Consider the following 21297-nt stretch of genomic DNA (forward strand, 5'->3'; position numbering starts at 1 on the left):
AGCGCTCTTTGTGCTTTCCATCAAGGCGAGCCACCTCATCCCACAGCTGCCTGTATAGTATCGCTTATGGCTAGTATAGCTTGTTGTTGTTTTTGTCTATCATTTACCGTCCTCACCAGCGGAGAGTACCGTTTATTACAGCACCTTCCGTCACGTGTCTATTATCACCCGGGTCAACGCGAGCCGACGTCGAGTCGGGGTAACGAGCTCCGACTGACTGAAAGAATCAGGTCGCAGTTTCGGTGGGAGGCTTGACGGGAATCAATCCCGAACGGTGTCGTGTTCAAAGACTCAATTCCGGACGGGGGGGATGAACTGACGATTAACTGATCGGCAGCCGCCCGCAAAACCACAGAAACGATTGGCAGAGGCTCAAATTCGCTAACGCGGAGGGAGAATATTTAACTCCGGGCTATCAGTCCATTAGTCTTTGATTTTATTTTATTTAAGTGGTGTCACTTGACATTTTTATTGCGTTTTGGGAAAAAAATGAAATGTGAAAAATGGTATATGTTCTGCATAGTGCTTTTCAAGTCAAAGCGCTTTACAATGTGCTTCACACTTACCCATTCACACACACACTCACACACCAACAGGGTTGGGTAGGGTTACTTTAACTGGATTACTTTCAATTACTTTTAGATGACTCCAATACCAAATATGCTAATAAAAGACAAAAGAAACTCATTATGAATCAAATGATGACTCACAACACGTGGTAAGCTTTCTCTCCTGGCTTTGATCTCTTTGATCTCCGGCAAAACTAACATCAAATGCGACAGAAACAAAATGAAAATAAATCCAAACACCTTGCCAACATCATTTTTGCCGTTCCGTGTATTCCGTTACTCCCTAAGCCTGCACAAAATTTAGTAATTTTATTCTTATTTAGTTTCTTTTGTCTTTTATTAGCATATTTGGTATTGGAGTAATCCAAAAGTAATTGAAAGTAATCAAGTTAAAGTAACCCTACCCAACCCTGCACACCAATAGGGAGTCTGTCATGATTGCCAAAATGAAGACACCTGTGGCAATCTCTGATTGGCTGGCACTCTCCTCTTAAGCTGTCAGCGGCCAGAGGAGGGTGTCAGACCGTACTTGTGTCTCCCTGTGTGTTTTGCTAGATTCCAGTACCAAAGACCTTTCCTGTTTTGATTCCTACCTGCCTTCGGTGTCCACCTGTTTCTGCCCCACGCTTACGACCTGCTCTCCTGCCCTGGCCATCGACCTGCCCGCTATGACGTATCGATTCTGCCTACCTGTCACGGAACTGCCATTCCGTCCAACGCCGCTAGCGATCGACAATCCTCGGCTTCCTAAGCAAGCTCTGTCAGCTCAATCCAATAAAGATTCCTTTAAAAACGAACGCAATTGGGTCCGAGATTCCATTCTGGTTCCTGACAGAGTCAGCCATGCAAGGCGCCTACCTGCTTATTATATTATTATGTAGTGTGTTACCAGAGTTAATTTTTTGGGGTTAAAATTACATTAATTCTTGCAATTCTTGGGATATAAGTAACGGCTTCAATGTAGCCTAAAAACACATTATCTATTTTTCATTAATTAAAATGTCATATTTTTTGTGAAAGCTTTCAGCGAGAGAAAACACAATAACTCACGTATTGTAGGTGTTTTTAAATCTGCCTGTTCAAATGTTTTTGTAAATGTTAAATCAAGCCTTCTTAAAATTTAAAAAAAATCAAAATTATTAAATTAATAAGAAATACACAGATCTTTTTATATTTGTGTGACATATTTCCCCCTTAAAAATAAAACAAAAAACATTGACTTCCAAACAGGCTTAATAGCAAGTAGCTCACAAGGGTCCTGGCCGATTTTTAGGCGCTAAACGAGTTTCAAAATGACTAGAATGTTTTTATTCCAGGGAAACAACAACAAGCTTTGATAGTAGATTAAAAGCTTTAACTCGGGGGCTAAAGCTGAATTTAAATCAGAATTCCAAACATGAGTAAGGTTTAAAGTTTTAACTTTATAGTTAAACAGAGCATAGACAGCTCAACTCTTGAGTGAAAGCCGATTTAGAGCTTTTGATTTTAAAAACAATTGATTAAATACATCAGTTAAATAATTCTAAATATCACATTCTAGATTTTATACAGATTTTAAGCTTGAACTCTAAAAAGCAAAGGCTAATTTTAAAGGTAAAGCATCGGATTACTATCAACCAGTGTTCGAAATTTTGACTTTAGAGTATATATACATTTTTAAATCATAATTTTCATCATTTTTATCTCTGTCCATGCCAAATCTTTGCCTTTCAGCACAATTTTGCTGGAAAAGAAAACGTCTTATTAGCATGATTAGGTTTTAATACTTTTAAGGTGAGAGCATAACTAATTTGGCTTCATGCTGTCCGCTGCCAACATTTATAACAGGGGTGGCGAACACGTTTGGCACAAAGAGCCTGAATTTTTAACTGTGATTTTATACAGATTTTAAGCTTGAACTCTAAAAAGCAAAGGCTAATTTTAAAGGTAAAGCATCGGATTACTATCAACCAGTGTTCGAGATTTTGACTTTAGAGTATATATACATTTTTAAATCATAATTTTCATCATTTTTATCTCTGTCCATGCCAAATATTTGTCTTTCAGCACAATTTTGCTGGAAAAGAAAACGTCTTATTAGCATGATTGGGTTTTAATACTTTTAAGGTGAGAGCATAACTGATTTGGCTTCATGCTGTCCGCTGCCAACATTTATAACAGGGGTGGCGAACACGTTTGGCACAAAGAGCCTGAATTTTTAACTGTGAGAGTCAAAGAGCCACACCACGCACAGACCTGCCATGACAGACAGACATACACACACACACAATTAAAAACATATTATATCCCATAACACACATAAAATAACACTATTTGCGTTTCGCTTTGCATTTTGCCATTTTGACCATGAGGGTAAGTGTGCACGCTCATGAAATGTTTACTTAATTTCCCGGCATCAGACGTAACCTACGCAGATGATTGGCAGTCAGTTATGTGTCCGGAGCAGCATAAAAACAACAAAATTGCCAAATTAATTTCAAAATATAACATTTTTATTTGTTATTAACTCTGATGGATTGAAGTGTGTTTTAAGAGAGGAAAAAAAAACTAAACATGAAACGAGGCAAAGAGCCACAGTATATGGAAAATACGATGAGGCAAAGAGCCGCATTCTTATTGGCCAAGAGCCGCGTGTTCGCCACCCCTGATTTGTAACATAGCAAGTACACCGGTCTTTGCTTGTCTCCCTCCGTGGTCACAGTGAAGCGCTACGAAAGCTTTGTCAATCTTCCTGGCCATAGCGTACAGAAGAAGACTTTTGTTTAACTCTTTACCCAGTCTCTCTTTGTCTGTCTCTGCATCCATGTTACATATTTTTTCATAAGGTAACTTGAGGCTCGACTCCAATTTGTGTCTACACTTCCTACTCAATGCTTATGCTCTGTGCTTTATACACTGCATGGAGGCTAAATGGAAAAAAAAACATCTGCCAATTACAGTCTAGTGTGGTGAAGGTGCAAAGGAACTTTATTCTGGGAAAGTTAGAAAAAAAGTTTACCGAATTTAAAACTGGCCGCACTATGCTAGCGGCAGACTACGCACCCTGTGGGAGGATGCAGTACATGTGTGTACGGTCTAGTCGGATTTGGCTTCATGTTGTCCGCTGCCAATATTTTCAACATAGCAAGCACATAGGTCTTCCGTGGTGGCAGTGAAGTGCTACATGCGCCTCTACAAACTTGTCCATCTAAGATTTCGGGAGGAGACTTATGTTTGGCTCTTTACCCTGTCTCTCTTCGGCTGCCTTCCGGGTCCGTGTTCAATATTTTATAATAAGGTCACTTGAGCGCCTACTGCACTCCATGTCTACACTTCATTCTACATGCTTAATGCTAGAGCATTAAACGAGAGTTTAGTCTAATAAAGGTTCAAATGCCCTTTATTCTAGGAAAGTAAAAAAAAAAAATAACCTTGACGAAGTCCTTAAGAAGCATTGTGCCAGCAGAGGACCGCTTACCCTGTGAGAGGATCCAGTGCGATTCCTTTTGGGTTCACCAGGTCCAGCTGGAGAAGCGTAACACACGTTTGGCCGGTCTGGTCACACACAAATATTTTATCGCTGACCCGGTCCACAAAATACAAATTCCCCGTCAGCCAGTCGATCGCCATGTGCTCCGCATCTGTAACCAAGAAGAAATCGTAGATATACATGTCAACAGAGGTGGGTGAAGTACCCAAAATTTTCACTTCAGAATAATATGAGTAAAAGTAAAATTAATACTTGAGTAAATTTTTAAAAAAATGGTAAAAAAAACTACTCGAGTACTTTAACAATGTCTTATTTATCAATATATTTTTGTAAACAACCATTCAATCAGATCACAAATCATCCAAGTCCATGTAATCAACAATGACAAGTAGTTTTAGGTCTGTGTACTCAGTTTTTTTTGGGTGAACGCTATGTGGATTAAAATATATAAATGTGAGGCTACAGCTATATACACTGCCCATACAGTACAGTAAAAGAAAATAAAACCGTCCAAATCCTGCTCACAAGTGTTTTTTTGGGTCACTGGTCAAAATAAAACTAATTAAACAAAGTCACTGCAAAAATAACCTTAGCCTTAGCAGAGTCAGACGCGCACTTACTGGAGGGGATATAAGTAACGGCTTCAATGTAGCCTAATGCAGCGGAGTAAGAGTACAGTTTCTTCCTCACAAATGTACTAAAGTCAAAAGTTTAGTAATTTAAAAATACTCCTAAAAGTACAAAAATTCCAACAAATTACTCAAATAAATGTAACATAGTAAATGGAACTCGTTACTTCCCACTTCTCCTTGTAATAAACACGTTCCTTGAGTAATCTAGAAACCTGAGATGTTTCCTCAGGGATAACATAACTTGAAATATTATCACCTATTGGTGCTATCTAGAAAAACACCCGGAAAAACGACATTAGGAATCTCATCAACAACACCAAATTTAGACAACGCCAGCCTACAAACTTTCTTTGTTCCTCAGGACAGTTATACAACACAACATCCTCTATAATAAGATAGATAGATCTTTAGTTAGATCTAGATAGATAGATAGAAAGATAGATCTTTAGTTAAATCTAGATAGATAGATAGATAGATAGATAGATAGATAGATAGATAGATAGATAGATAGATCTTTGTTAGATCTACAGTAGATAGATGGGTAAATCTTTAGTTAGATCTAGATAGATAGATCTTTAGTTGGATCTAGATGTCTAGATAGATCTTTAGTTAGATCTAGATGGATATATAGATATTCAGTATCTAGATAGACAAATGTCTAGATAGATCTTTAGTTGGATCTAAATAGATGGATGTCTAGATAGATTGATGGGTAGATGTCTAGATAGATCTTTAGTTACATCTAGATAGATAGATGTCTAGATAGTTAAATCTAGATAGATGGATAGATCTTTAGTTAGATCTAGATGGATATATAGATCTTTAGTTAGATCTAGATGGATATATAGATCTTTAGTTAGATCTAGATATATAGATGTGTAGATAGATCTTTAGTTGGATCTAGATAGATAGATGTCTAGATAGATAGATAGATGTCTAGATATATGTCTAGATATATGTCTAGATGGATAGATAGATGGATGGATAAATGTCTAGATATCTAGATGGATAGATACTTTATTCATTCCCCGTAGGGAAAATCACACTTCCAGCAGTATCCATGTGTTGAAAAATAAAATAATCAAATAAAGATATAGAATACAAAAATACCCAATATATGTTTTGCTCTAGAGTATTTAACTAGTGCTACGGAAAATACACACTGTAATATGCAAATGCAGGGGTGGGGTTTAATGTGGGCTTTTACTCCCCTGGGTGGAGTTAAATAGCCTCATGGCATGAGGAAGAAATTATCTAATAATAATAATAACAATAATAATAAGCAGTACTTTTAAGGATTACCAAAAATGAGACTCAAAAGAACTTACTGTGTACATGTTTTTGCGTGATGATTTCCTTTTCACGCGTAAATCTCCGTAGATTCCTCATCTCGGCGCATCGAAGTTGTCCGGACGATTCTTTGGACAGAATCCAGCAGACTTTGTCCTGGTTGTGCTGGAAGTCCATTGCCAGACTTCCGTTGGAACTCAGAGACCTGAGAGGAAGGAATCCTGATCCGTTCAGGTGCGTGATCACGATCCTGTCCGATCCGCCCATCAGGAGAACCGGGGGTTTGTCGCCAGGATCTAACGCCGATAAAAACATGTATATTTATATTAAAATGTTGATATTTTAAGTCTTTTATTTCATGTTTATCCAGAAATCTCAGGTCGAATCTGGTAAACATTGTTATAAACCGGCAGTGTCCAAACTTTTGAGAAAGCGGGGGTTCAGATTTGGTTGTCACGATTGCCAAAGTGAAGTCACCTGGGGGCAATCGTTTGGCGCGCTCTCTGATTGGCTGGCGTTCTCCTCTTAAGCGGTCAGCGTTCAGGGGAGGACGTCAGACCGTACTTCTGTATTCCTGTGTGTTTTGCCTGATTAAGTACCAAAGACTACTCTTGCTTGATTCCTGCCTGCCTTCTGTTTTTGACCTGTTTCCGTTTCACGTTTTCGACCTGCTCTCCCGCCCTGGCCGTCGACCTGCCTGCTAAGCTGTACCGATTCCACCTACCGTTCACGGAACTGCCATTCCATCCGAAGCGGCTGATGACCGACAAACACCGGCGTCCAAAGCCAGTTCTGACCACTCTCTCTAATAAAGATTCCTTTGAAACAAACGCAATTGGGTCCGAGATTCCGTCCTGGTTCAAGACATTGGTAAGTTAAAAATTTGTGAGGGTCGACTATTAAGGTTTGCAGTGTTTGGCGATCAACGTCGTAACCTCGTAGCTTGCATTTGTAGCATTTTCATTTGACTCGCATGGTCTTGTGAAAAAGCGCTGCCGTGCCGTCAAAACAGCTTCCAGTTGCTTCACCTTTTCACAACATTTGTTTCTAGATGCATTTTAGGAGCTGGCACGTTCCGTCTGCCAGTGCTTCTTGATATTACAGATGCTCCCCTACTTCGGACCATTCGACTTAGAAAAACGGTAGATACGAACGTTTTTTTCAGGGTGTCGAGAAATATCTGGACATTGCTGTAAGTTAGATTTTGTATTGTGTGCACGTTTCTCCGGACAGTACTGTAGTGCTTCTTCCCGCCTCTACCGGCGTGTGGCGCTGTGAGAGCATCTACACCGAAGAAGAAATCAATCTTCTACTTCCTGGTTCGTGTGTAAACATTATATACTGTATCTCCAGAAGAACTTTGACATTTTATTGTTTAATATCTCGTGCATCTATTCAATATTGTTGGTGTTAAGTGTAAAAAAGAGGCAAGCCGTTTCTTTTAAAATGATAGTGGAATAAGAAAGCTTGACGCGATTGAGAAAATGGTTGGAACACTTTTTTTCAGCCACTCTCTATCACGGAAGAGGACCTCTTGAAGCTCATCTCCCAAAAGTAAAACTTAAACTCAACTTTCTTTATCTTTATAGACTATATTATTTTATGAAACGTTTAATATTTAGTAGAAAACAATACAGGTTACTTAAACAAGCCTTGAGCATACAAAATATAGCACTGAAGCAACTTACGAACAAATTCAACTTACAAACAATCGTCCGGAATGAATCTTGTTCGTAAGTAGGGCAGTGTCTTTATATTCTTTGAAAACAGCCACAGTCTCTCGGCAAATTAGGCAGGCGCAGTTGTTTCGAAATTTGATAAAAATGATTTCCAATTGTCCTGGAAGTGGTGTTCCTCACAGTCAACTTTCCTTTTTTTTTTTTTTTTTTTTTTTTTAAAGTAGCCATGTCGGAAATGGGGTGGGCTGAAATTCTAACAGAAAGCGCAAAGTGGCGAAAGGGCTTCTGTCGTCACCTGAGGTGAAGACTTTTTGTACAAATGTATTTTATACTGCGGTCAACATTACCAGCAGGTACTATATTATTAACCCTAAATTAATCAATTAATTATCAATTTATCAATCCAGTAAAATTTGCCTAAAATCCCAATCCAAGATGGACTGGAAGTAAATTGAATGTTTGGAAAATATGGACGACGGTGGTCTATTTTGTAAGGTAACGCTATAAAGTGTGTCGTCACAGAAAGTGCTACTAAAATTGAGTAATCTAAGTTGGAACACACATAAATAGAAGGTTTTTATTCTCCTATTGTGTGCAATAATTATACATTACTTGTTTTTTTTGCTTTGATGGATTTGTTGAATTTTATTACTGTCACGGTTGCCATGGCGCCCAATTGGCCCCGCCCGTGTAGCGCCAGCTGCAGCTTGTTGACCGATTGGCTCCCCGCCAGTATTTAAACTCGTTCCTGAGAGTCCCAGTTTGGTCGGTCAGTCTGCGAATCTCTGTTTTTACACGGCAAGCCCTTTTTTGCCTGTCCTGTATTTTGCTCCTGTTTGTCTCCTGCTACGATCTGTTTTGATCTCGACCATATCTGCTCTCCCGTCCCGAATGAGGACCTGTTTTGATCTCGACCACGTCTCTTCTCCCGTCCCGAATAACGATCCGTTTTTTATTTCGACCACGTTTACTCTTCTCTCCTGGCTTTCGACTTGTTTCCGATCCCGACCACGTTTTTGCTCTCTATCCCGGCGACTGACCCGTTTTTTCCGTTCCCGACACTGCCATCGCTCGCCACGGAAGTCCCATTTCTGCGTTCAGAGCGATTGAACAAGGCCCGAGCGTCATGATTAACAATATACATCACCTGTTCCTGCTCCTTTGGCGCCAACTGGCGGACTCTGATTGGCTCCCTGTCACTATTTAAACCCACTCCTACCTGTCCCCTTTTGTCAGTCTGTCTGCGAACCTCAGCTAACACTAGGCAAGCCTTTTTCGACCCTGACTCCCACCTGTTTTTTTGCTCTGTTCCCCGGCTTCGACCCGTTTTTAATCCTGACCACGTCTACTCTCCCGTCCCGGCTTTCGACATCTTTTCGTCCCCGACCACGTCAACTCTCTTTTACTGGCTTACGATTCGCTTCCGACCCCGACCACTTTTTTGTTCTCCTGTCCTGCTATTGACCTGTGTTCCGCTCCCGACACTACCATCGCTCGCCACGGAAGATCCACTTCCCCGTTCGCAGTGACCTGCGTCCAGCAATCCCCGGATCGTGGGCGCAACCCTCTCCTTTTCTTCTAATAAAACTTGTGAGAAAATTTACGCGAGTGGGTCCTGTCTCTGTTCTGATCCTGACAATAACCTAATATCATAATGTAACCCAAAAAATCTTTAGGGACTTATTCTTCTATGTGCTTCACGGACTAAGGTAACACTGATTCATCAGAAGTTAATAACACTGTTAGATTTTTGTGGACAGAACAAAACCCAGGCACGTTTTTCCATACAGGGTTGAATTCATTATAATCCACAAAATTAATTTGCTTATATTTTCATAACACGCAAAAAAGCAGAAATATAAGTCCCCTTTGCATACATATTAATTCAGTCTGCGCCAAATGAAAGACCAGATCAAGATTAATTTTCAAATTGCACTGTAGAGTTGTACCTTCCATATTACATGAATGATTTTTTTTTTTCATCTTTCATTTTAATACCCTGCCGTGTCTCATCTACCGGCCCCGGAGAACTGTATCTGAAAATTTATATTCATGAGCTCCGGCGAGTAAAGGTAAACCCGTGGTTATCGGCGTACTGCGATCCCGCTATGTTAAATGAATATTAATGTCGTCCCGGCGTTGGGTTCGTGCGAGTTTACGGGTAATAAGATTTGGTTTATTCCTGGTAGCACGGCGGTCGTATTGATTAAAATTAGCGATGGTGGGGCTCTCCCTCGCTAGCTGGGCCGTGCCCGACGGCGGTTTTCTACGTATGCCGCGGAGACGGCCATAAACACGATCCGATTGTCTTTGTTTGTAATGATCGTGATTGTCTTTTTCTTATGGGTTATCCGGCACCCGAATGTAACATCTACAGCAGGAGTGGGTAAGTATTTGGAGTCGGGGTCCAAGGTTCAAAGTTTGGGGCCACTCCGACCTGCACTATTTATTTCATTTATAAATGAATATTAATGCCGACATATACAGGTTATATTTATTTATATTTGGGATGGATAGATACAGATAGATAGATGTCTAGAAAGATGTCTAGATAGATGTCTAGATAGATGTCTAGATAGATAGATAGATAGATAGATAGATAGATAGATAGAGCGAGAGAGAGATACATGTTATATTTATTTATATTTGGGATGGATAGATAAAGATAGATAGAAATAGATAGAGATATAGATGGATAGATACAGATAGATAGAGATAGATAGATATAAAGATAGAAAGAGATATATAGAGATAAAGATAAATAGATAGAGATATAAAGAGATAAATAGATATAGATAGAGATATATATATAGAGAGATAGATAGATAGAGATAACTAGATAAAGATAGATGGATGGATAGAGACATATAGATAGAGATATATAGAGATAAATAGATATAGAGGTGGATATAGATAAATAGAGATAGAGATATATATATATATAGATGAAGAGAGATAGATAGAAATATATATATATATATAGAGAGAGATAGAGATAGATAGATAGAGATAGATATAGATGGATAGATAGATAGATTGAGATCTAGATAGAGATAAATAGATAAATAGATAGAGATATGTAGAGATAGATAGAGATAGAGATAGGGAGAGATGGAGATACATAGATAGAGATAAATAGATAGATAGAGATAGATGGATAGAGATAAATAGATAGATTGGGGCGGCAGTAGCTCAGGAGGTAGAGCGATCGTTTTAGGATTAAGGGATCCCAGGCTTGTCCGTGCTACATGCCGAAGTGTCCTTGGGTAAGACACTGAAACCCCAATACCCCCAATAAGCAGGTTAGCGCCTTACATGGCTGCACAGATCACGGCCGCTATTGGGAAATGTGAAGCACAATGTAAAGCGCTTTGGGAAGTCATTGACTTGAAAAGCGCTATATAAATGCAGATCATTTCATTTCATTTCATAGAGATAGATGGATAGAGATGGAGATAGATTGAGATATAGAGATAAATAGATAAATAGATATAGATAGAGATAGATAGAAATAGATAGAGATGGAGATAGATATAGATAGAGATAAATAGCGATAGATAGGGATAGAGATAGATATAGAGATAGATAGAGACAGATATAGAGATATAGAGAGATAGAGAGATAGCAAGATAGAGAGATAGATGAATAGAGAGATTGATGGATGGATAATTTATTCATCCCCGTAGGGAAATTCACACTTCCAGCAGTATACTTGTGTTGAAAAATAAAATAATAAAACACAAAATATAGAATACAAAAATGCCCGATATAACGTGTTGATATAGAGTATTTAAATAGTGCTACGGAAAATGCTTCATTGTGATAAGAATAGGGTAATACGCAAATGTGGGGGTGGGGTTTAATGTGGGCTTTTACTTCCCCGGGTGGAGTTAAAGAGCCTCATGGCATGAGGAAGAAATGATCTCCTCAGTCTGTCAGTGGAACAAGACTGTGACAAGCTGCTCTTCTGTTTGGAGATGATGCTGTGTAGTGGATGTCATGAATTGTCCATGATATGTTTAATAAAGTTCAGTGTCTTCAAGATGGTTTTGAAACACTCACAATTGAAGCAAAATAACATATTAAGTTGATTTTCAGGCTGACGGGCCATCGTTTTTTCACCGGGTTCACTCACAAATTGTGACAGATGTTTGACTGGGTTTAGGTCCGGGGACCTTCTAAGCAACTCCGGGACCTTGAAATCCTTTGTACTATGTTTGGTATTATTGTCATGGTGAAAGATTGAGTTTTATGTCCGAAGTCTGGGTTGACTAAATAGGCTGCGGTACTTCTAAGTGGCTCTTTTAATTCATTTGAGATATATTAGCTGCAACAAAACCGGTGTCGGAATAAATCAGAGTTATGGCGAGCATTGTCTCGGCATTAAACGCCGTCGACGGCTCCCACTTCCCTCGTGCTCGTTAATTTCATCATTACTCTGTCCCGACCGCGTCTTTTTATTCCCGCGTGGGTGATGGATGGACAACTTGAGGAGCGGGAGGTACGCTCGTAGGATTTTTCAAAAAGTTAGCGGATCATAAGGCTGCTGTTAAGGCTTTTGTGAGGTGATGGACCCATGCGGGGGAAGCAGGAACTGGAAAGAGGGGTGCACAAAACATGAACGGTATTTATTGACGAAAACTGACGAAACACACAAGTGGGCTCAAAGATGAACCAAATGCCCAAACAAGAAAAACAAAAAACAATCCTGGAACCGGAAACTGCAAGGGGCAAAGTGGCAAAGGACTTAGAAACAGGCACTAACAAACAATCCTAGAGTGGTGGTGGAATTGAAATTAAAATGAGCCTACCAAGTATGCTTATCCAGGCAGTCATAAACTAGAACTAAAAATGCTCAAATATGATGTCATTGTTATCGGCCTGAAAAAAACATCATTAGTCACTCGATGCCATGCTTGTCACGGTTGCCATGGCACCCAATTGGCCACGCCCATGTGGCGCCAGCTGCGGCTCGTTAACAGATTGGCTATCCGTCTATTTAAGCTCAGTGCTCTCAGTCCGTCAACGAATTTCTGCCCCGCAAGACGTGGTCTTCGACTCGGTCCTGTTCCTGTTGGTATTTCCTACCCGGTATTGTTCCCGTTTATTTTGTCCCCTTTAATTTCGGTTTCCAGTTCTGTTCCCATCTAGTTTGTCCTGGTTATTTTCGATATCCCGATTCATTATCTATCTTGTCCGTCCCGTCCTGTCCGTTATCGACCCCATCTGTCTGATATCAACTCGGGCAATTGATATCGATCTCGTTGGCCTTTGGCTTCCTATCAGTTCACGCCGGACCGCTACCTAACGTGCATGACTCCCCATTTCCTGTAAAATGAAAGGCTTGTATGAGAATGTCACGCGTTTGGGTTCTGATCCGGTTCTGGTTCTTGACAATGCTATAATATTCAATCAGCTACGTAATTTGTTAGAAAGATTCAACGCATGTGTGTTACTCATTAGAATATATGTTAATATTCTATAGAAATAGTTGGACATGTTGGTCGTGTCTCCTCTCTACCTCTCCATAATGTGTACGAGGCATTGGAGAGCTCGGCCATAATCAACCCATCCTGCTCTTTAGAAAGATTCAACTATTTATGTTCATTCGAATATATTTCATTTTCTACAAAATTGGTAGCACAAATTGGTCGTGTTGCCTCTCTACATCTTTGTAATGTGAGTAAGAGATCAGAGCGCTCAGCCATAAACAGTCAACAGCACTTGTTAGGAAGATTTATAAAATCAATGTTTCTCACTACAGTACATTTGATTATCTATAGAAGTAACAGCGTCATTTGGTCGTTTTTCCTCACTAACTCTTTGTAATATGCAAGACATCAGAGAGCTCAGCCATAATAAGCAGGGTTGGGTAGGGTTACTTTAACTGGATTACTTTCAATTACTTTTAGATGACTCCAATACCAAATATGCTAATAAAAGACAAAAGAAACTCAATATGAATCAAATGATGACTCACAACACGTGGTAAGCTTTCTCTCCTGGCTTTGATCTCTTTGATCTCCGGCAAAACTAACATCAAATGCGACAGAAACAAAATGAAAATAAATCCAAACAGCTTGCCAACATCATTTTTGCCGTTCCGTGTATTCCGTTACTCCCCAAGCCTGCACAAAATTGAGTCATTTTATTCATATTTAATTTATTTTGTCTTTTATTAGCATATTTGGTATTGGAGTCATCCAAAAGTAATTGAAAGTAATCCGGGGAAAGTAACCCTACCCAACCCTGCTCTTAATCAATCAAATTTCCCTGCTTTGTTGGCGTTTTGGGTTGTTTACAGTTTGTTCCTTGGGTTTTCATCATAACGTTTCACAACAGTGAACCTGGACCATTTAACACGCTTCAATTTTAAAGATTCCTTAGAAATTTACAGGCAAAACGGGGATTATTGGTGTAACTGTATATTGTAGTTAAAAATGTGCCCTAGATATACTTTATGAACAGGGTTGGGTGGGGTTACTTTAACTGGATTACTTTCAATTACTTTTGGATTACTCCAATACCAAATATGCTAATAAAAGACAAAAGAAACTAAATATGAATAAAATTACAAAATGTTGTCAAGTAACGGAATACACGGAACTCATTTTATTGATATTTAGTTTCTTTTGTCTTTTATTAGCATTAGAGCGGCAGTGGCTCAGGAGGTAGAGCGCTCGTCTTGGGATCAAGAGATCGCAGTTCGAATCCCGGCTCCTCCGTGTTAAGTGTCAAAGTGTCCTTGGGTAAGACACTGAACCCCTAAATCCCCGATAAGCAGGTTAGCGCCTCACATGGCTGCACGGCCGCTATTGGGTAATGTGAAGCACACTGTAAAGCGCTTTGGGAAGTCTTGACTTGAAAAGCGCTATAAAAATGCAGATCATTTCATTTCATATTTGGTATTGGAGTAATCCAAAAGTAATTGAAAGTAATCAAGTTAAAGTAACCATACCCAACCCTGATAATAAGTGGACACTATTTGTTAGAACCAGTTCAGGGTGTCCTCTGCCCACTATTTGAAGATCGCTGGGATGGGCTCTAGCACCCCCGTGTACCTATTGTGGGTAAGCGGTGCAGATAAAGTATGGATGGATGGATGGGTTCAAATCCAGCTACCAGATTCCCTGTGCTGAGTTTGCATGTTCTCCTTGTTAATTGACCAGTCCAAATTGTCCTTGAGTGGGAATGAGCGAGTGAGTTGTCTGTCTCTGTGTGCCCTGCGACTGGCTGGCAACCAGTTCAAGGTGTCCCCTGCCCACTGCCCGAAGATAGCTGGGATGGGCTCCAGCAGTCCCGCGACCCTTCTGAGGATAAGCGGTGCAGATAATGGATGGTTGGATGGGTTTAAATCAAGCCGAGTTTGCATGTTAATTGGCTGGTCCAAATTGTCCCTAGGTATGAATGAGAGAGTGAGTCCTCTGTCTTTGGGTGCCCTGCGATTGGCTGGCAACCAGTTCAGGTTGTCCCCTGCCCACTGCCCGAAGATCGCTGGGATGGGCTCCAGCACCCCCGAGACCCTACTGGGGATAAGCGGTGCAGATGATGGGTGTATTTTCAGCCCAACTGACCGTGTTTGGCTTTGCACGAGGTCCCGTCCGCCTGCAGATCGTATCCTTCCACGCAGCCGCAGTCGTAGGAGCCGTAAGTGTTGCTGCAGGTCTGGCTGCAAGAACCGTACTGGGCGCACTCGTCGTGGTCTTGCAGGGAGAAAGACGAAAAAATTCACTCGGAAGAAATTCTCCGCGTTTTCAAATGACCCAAATACATCAAGTACACGCAATCGACTGGAGCACCTGAGGCAAAAACTTGGATGACCGAGTTTGGGACGACACCGCAATCGAGTTATACATGGTGGGGATGTTGACGCGGGCGATTATACTTTTAAAATCAAAGTATTTATGTTTTTTTTTTTTTTTTTGTGGATGTTTAGGACTTCACAAACATGCCCTGATACTGGAATGTGTTTTTTTTTCGGTTTACTCAAGAAGAAGAAATGTCATGCCTGTAAACACATTATACAAATTGATTGAGAAATTCATTATTTTTATATTTTGTTTTAAATGTATTTTATTTTAAGTAACTTACTTTTTAATGATATAAGTGCATATACATACATATTTTTGTTTCATTCTATTTTGATTTCAAACAAAAGAAAAATGAGAATAGAAAATGACAATAATCTCAAATAATTTCCGCAGAATTTAGTCTAACAAACCACCACATGCATTTTTATTTGGATTGTTTTAGTTATGTTACTTTATTTTAATTAAAAAAAAATATATATATTTTTTAAAATCAAAATAAAAGAACAATAATGATAATTCTAAATAAAATAAAAAACAAATAATAACAAATACATCTAAAATTAAGTCAAAAAACCATGACAGTATTTTAAAAAAATATATAAACATATTTTTTTTAATCAGAGAAAGTTACAATTAAAAAAAAAAAAACAAAAAAAAATATATGAATCTTACAAAAGAGCAAGATTTTTAAAAAGTTAAAAAAAAAGCAATATACAGGGCGTTTCAAGTTAATTGATATATATTTTAAGATGTAAATATTACAAAATAGTAAATGATTAAGGCAAATGAAATAAAAAATAAGGTTGAATAAGATCATAAGATGTATTCTCCCAAATCTGAATGAGAAATTTTAATGCATGTTGATTTTGTGAATGATTTGACAAATGTTCACTATGCCCACCCCCTGGGACCCGGCAAGTCGGTAATCCATTTTAGTTATTAATATCCGAAGTGACAGAGGGCTGAGCCACTTAAGCAGGAAGAAGAACGATAGTCCGCTGATAATATTGAAATTTTAAAACATCTGTGGTAGGAAAGCATGTGTGTGAAAGAGAGGGTGTAAAAAGTGTGATTACATTGTTTTAGAGAAGCACGTTCAAGATGCAACTGATATATTAGCTCTTATCATAACATGAGTTGGTCGATCAAGCGTGTGTGTTCATTATTGAGAGGGCATGAAAAGCATGCTAAAGTGGAAGGCTGAGTGATTAGCTCTTATCATAACATTAGTTCTCTAAAACAAGAGTGCCCACACTTTTCAATATGGAAGAGATTTCAAAGCACTTATGTTGGTTGTATTGATATATTTATGTATTTATTACAAAAAAGAAATCGAGCTATTTAAGTTTTGATATACCTTTCTACGAATTTCTGCTAAGGCCTCATTTAATTTTTTTTTTAAGTGAAATACTTTCTCTCTCTCCCTCTCCCTCTCTCTCTCTGGTTCTCTGTCTCTCTCTCTCACTCTCCCTGGTTCTCTCTCTCTCTCTCACTCTCTCTCTCTCTCTATCTCTCCCTGGTCTCTCTCACTCTCACACTCTCCCAGATTCTCTCTCTCTATCACACTTACCCAGGTTCTCTCTCACTCTCACACTCTCCCAGGTTCTCTCTCTCTCACACACACTCTCTCTCTCTCACACTCTCGCTGGTTCTCTCCCAGGTTCTCACACTCTCTCTGGTTCTCTCTCTCTCTCCGTCTTCCTGTCTGTCTCTTGCTCTTGTCACTCTTTTTTCCTCTTCTATATGTCTCTCTATGTCTGTCTCTATGCCTCTTTCTCTCTCTCTATGTTACTTTCTCTGGCTCTCTATGGCACTCTTTTCTCAATATCTCTCTCTCTCTCTCTCTCAATGTCACTCTTTCTCTATCCCTCTTTATGTCTATCTCTCTTGCTTTCTCTCTCTTTCTCTGTCTACTTTTCTCTCTCTCTCCCTCTGTATACCTGTCTGTCTCTCGATCTCTCTCTGTCTCTCTCTTTCACTCTCTCGCAATATTTCTCTGTCTATCGCTATCTCTGTTCTCTCTCTCCATCTGTCTTTCTCTACATCACTCTCTCTCTCCCTCTCTCCCTCTCCCCCTCTCCCTCTCCCTCTCCCCCCCCCCCCCCCCCCCCCCTCTCCCACTCTCTCATCTCTCTCTCTCTCTCTCTCTCTCTCTCTCTCTCTCTCTCTCTCTCTCTCTCTCTCTCTCTCTCTCTCTCTCTCTCCTCTCTCCTCTCTCTCTCTCTCTCTCTCTCTCTCTCTCTCTCTCTCTCTCTCTCTCATTTATCAGATAATTCATTTTATTTGAATTTATAAAAAAAATTATATATCCTATTTTTGCATTTTCAATCAAATTCAAGCTTTTACAGCAACTGGATATCTGTTATCGGCTTCCTCTTAGTACTGATAATCGGTATCGGCCCTGAAAAACCCATACCTAGCGTGGCCCGCGGAGTTTCGGGAGCTCACCTCTGCAGCTGGTCCCGTCCTCGCCCACCTCGAAACCGTCGGCGCAGAAACAGAAAGTTCCGTTCCTCGTCATGACGCAACCGTATCGGCAGCGAAGCTCGTGGCAGGCCGAGAGGAGCTCTGTAATTGTGAAAAGGACAAGGTTTGAGTGAAAGAAATGGCAAAGCGGCATGTGTTCCTGGAGTTAGGCAGTACAGTATATTAGTTTGAAGATAAAATATTCATTGAAAAAAATGCTGGGAATTAAAGCACTACTGAGTCGAAAAACGATGCAGGGAAACTAAGGTAAATCCAGGCCCTTTTTCTTGGTGTCAGGACCAGAACGGAAACAGGACCCAATTGCGTTATGTTCTCACAAGTTTTATCGGAAGAAAGAGAAAGGGTTGCGCCCACGATCCGGTGATTGCTGGAAGCGGGAGGCAGGTCGCTGTGAACGAGGAAGTGGATAAAACAGGTCAGTAGCCGGGACAGGAGAACAAAAACGTGGTTGGGGTTGTAAGCAAGTCGTAAGCCAGTAAAAGAGAGTTGACGTGGTCGGGGACGAAAACAGGTCGAAAGCCGGGACAGGATAGCATACGTGGTCAGAATCAAAAACGGGTCGAAGTCGGGGGACAGACGGGAGCAAAAACAGGTGGGAGTCAGGGTCGAAAAAAAAAGGCTTGCCTAGTGTTGACTGAGGTTCGCAGATGGACTGACAAAAGGGGACAGGTAGGAGTGGGTTTAAATAGGCACAGGGAGCCAATCAGTGTCCGGGGCAGTTGGCGGCAAAGGAGCGGGAACAGGTGATGCATATGGGTAATCATGGCGCTGGGGCCTTGTTCAATCCAGGACAAGAAAGGCAACAGACACTCAAGCTTGATTTAGACATACGGCAGGTGCAGCAGCACACACCTAAACTTCCTGATTTGTTCCTTGCCTAGCATTTTATTGCTAATAGTTTAAATACAGGCAACCGGGCCCTTTTTCAATCCACAACAAAGATAACCGCTTAATTTGCACATGCAGGAGAAGCAACAGCTATTGTTACTGTTAGCTCCGGCTTCAGCTTTCAGGGTCAAACCCCTTTCACAGCTGGTCATGCAAACGAAGCTTGCCGAGTTACCTGGTTCAGGTGTGTGCCACATTTTCCCCTGTTTCCTTTTCTAGCCACTCATGTAGGCCACTTGGCTGAAGGCTATGGCTGGCGGCAAGCCATTACTGTCTTTCTTAGCTGCTCTCGCTTCCACAGGTGCTCATGCAAGCGAAGGTCGTTAAGTTTGGTGTCTTAGGCTTCTTTGACTTTTTTTCACTGTTTCCTTCCCCAGCCACTCATGTTAGCCACATGGCTGCAGGCTACGACTCGACGCTAGCCAGTATTTTTATTGTTAGATGATCCTGCATTATCATTCTTCTGCATCTACTCCCACAAGCAAACACCAGAGTTCCATGTATTTGAAATTATTGACTGTTTCCACTGTTTCCTTCTTTAGCCACCCATGTTACCCACTTGGCAGTAGACTGCTAGCACGTTACTGGGTTCCGTGATTCAGGATTGAAACGCTTGAGAAATTCAACTTTTGCTGGCCTTTGTCTTATTTCAATGCACACACTCCAGCTTAATTCTAAGCTTCACTGCCCCTAGTGGGCAATTATTACACACTGTCACTTTATTTTTTAGAGATGTACCAAACAAATTATGAGATACCTATTTTGTTTATAGTTTGTTTGTAAACTGCATTATTTCAGTGCCTCAAAACCAGGGAAGGATAGATATTAAACTTGATAAGATTCGAACTGATCATCCATATTCATACCGTGTTCCTGTCCTTGCTGAGATCGGACCGACTCCGACCTTCCCGTTAAGACTCCCGATTCCAAATCATCATCGGGATGACAATGAATTTTAATTATTTGGAAAAAAACTAAATAAAAACGCCAACTCTTACTTTTGACGTTCGGCAGGAAGGAAGGAACTGAAGCTGAAAGGTGTCATGATGAATCAACGGAACTGATGTAGGTTCAACGCTTAAAACAAAGCTTTGATTGGTCCAATGACAGATAAGCATTTATTAATGTCAAGTCGTCGACGATAAAAAGCTTACAGTGGTTGTTTGATGTATTTTTTTTGTCTTTGTTACGAACTGCCACGGGAAATCTAATTCGTTTAAGTTTGAAAACGGGAATAAACTGTCATGATTTCGATGCAAGGCAGCCGAGCCTGCTCCTTTGGCACCAACTGCCTTGGACGCTGATTGGCTACCTGTCACTTTTTATACCCCCTGTCTTCCTGTCACCGGTGGTCAGTCCGTCTGCAAACCTCAGCAAACGCTAGGCAAGCTTTTCGACCCTATCTCTCCTGTTCTAATTCCTGTCTGTTTCCCGGCTCCGACCCCTTTTCTGATCTCGACTACGATTTTGCAAGCCCTTTTTCGTCTATCACATGTTTTTGCTCCTGTTTATCTCCCGCTACGATCTGTTTGATCTCGACCACGTCTGCTCTCCCGTCCCAAATTACGACCTGTTTTGATCTCGACCACGTCTGTTCTCCTGTCCCGAAATACGATCCGTTTTTTGATCTTGACCACGTCTACGAATCTCTGTTTTACACAGCAAGCCCTTTTTTTGCCTATCCCGTGTTTTTGCTCCTGTTTGTCTCCTGCTACGATCTGTTTGATCTCGACCACGTCTACTCTCCCGTTCCGAATTACGACCTGTTTTGATCTCGACCACGTCTGTTCTCCCGTCCCGAATTACGACCTGTTTTGATCTCGACCACGTCTGTTCTCCTGTCCCGAAATACGATCCGTTTTTTGATCTTGACCACGTCTACGAATCTCTGTTTTACACAGCAAGCCCTTTTTTTGCCTATCCCGTGTTTTTGCTCCTGTTTGTCTCCTGCTACGATCTGTTTGATCTCGACCACGTCTACTCTCCCGTTCCGAATTACGACCTGTTTTGATCTCGACCACGTCTGTTCTCCCGTCCCGAATTACGACCTGTTTTGATCTCGACCACGTCTGTTCTCCTGTCCCGAAATACGATCCGTTTTTTGATCTTGACCACGTCTACGAATCTCTGTTTTACACAGCAAGCCCTTTTTTTGCCTATCCCGTGTTTTTGCTCCTGTTTGTCTCCTGCTACGATCTGTTTGATCTCGACCACGTCTACTCTCCCGTTCCGAATTACGACCTGTTTTGATCTCGAACACGTCTGTTCTCCCGTCCCGAATTACGACCTGTTTTGATCTCGACCACGTCTGTTCTCCTGTCCCGAAATACGATCCGTTTTTTGATCTTGACCACGTCTACGAATCTCTGTTTTACACGGCGAGCCCTTTTTTGCCTATCCTGTGTTTTTGCTCCTGTTTGTCTCCCGCTACGATCTGTTTGATCTCGACCACGTCTGCTCTCCCGTCCCAAA

At 40.7% G+C, this 21297-nt stretch overlaps 1 protein-coding gene across 1 annotated transcript in view; it reads right to left on the minus strand.

Annotated features, from left to right (window-relative positions):
• LOC148352542 (low-density lipoprotein receptor-related protein 1B-like) overlaps positions 1–21297 on the minus strand; it is a 583719-nt gene that overhangs the window by 312186 nt on the left and 250236 nt on the right. Inside the window, exons 3-6 of the mRNA XM_088353080.1 lie at positions 17899–18018; positions 15214–15342; positions 5999–6256; positions 4027–4189 (exon numbers count right to left, since the gene is read on the minus strand). Coding sequence (XP_088209206.1) covers positions 4027–4189; positions 5999–6256; positions 15214–15342; positions 17899–18018 — 670 coding nt within the window. The remainder of the gene's footprint in view (positions 1–4026; positions 4190–5998; positions 6257–15213; positions 15343–17898; positions 18019–21297) is intronic.

The sequence above is a fragment of the Urocampus carinirostris genome, chromosome 14, assembly GCF_059441175.1.
Source record: "Urocampus carinirostris isolate Australia breed hairy pipefish chromosome 14, RoL_Ucar_1.0, whole genome shotgun sequence".
NCBI classification, from domain to species: domain Eukaryota; kingdom Metazoa; phylum Chordata; class Actinopteri; order Syngnathiformes; family Syngnathidae; genus Urocampus; species Urocampus carinirostris.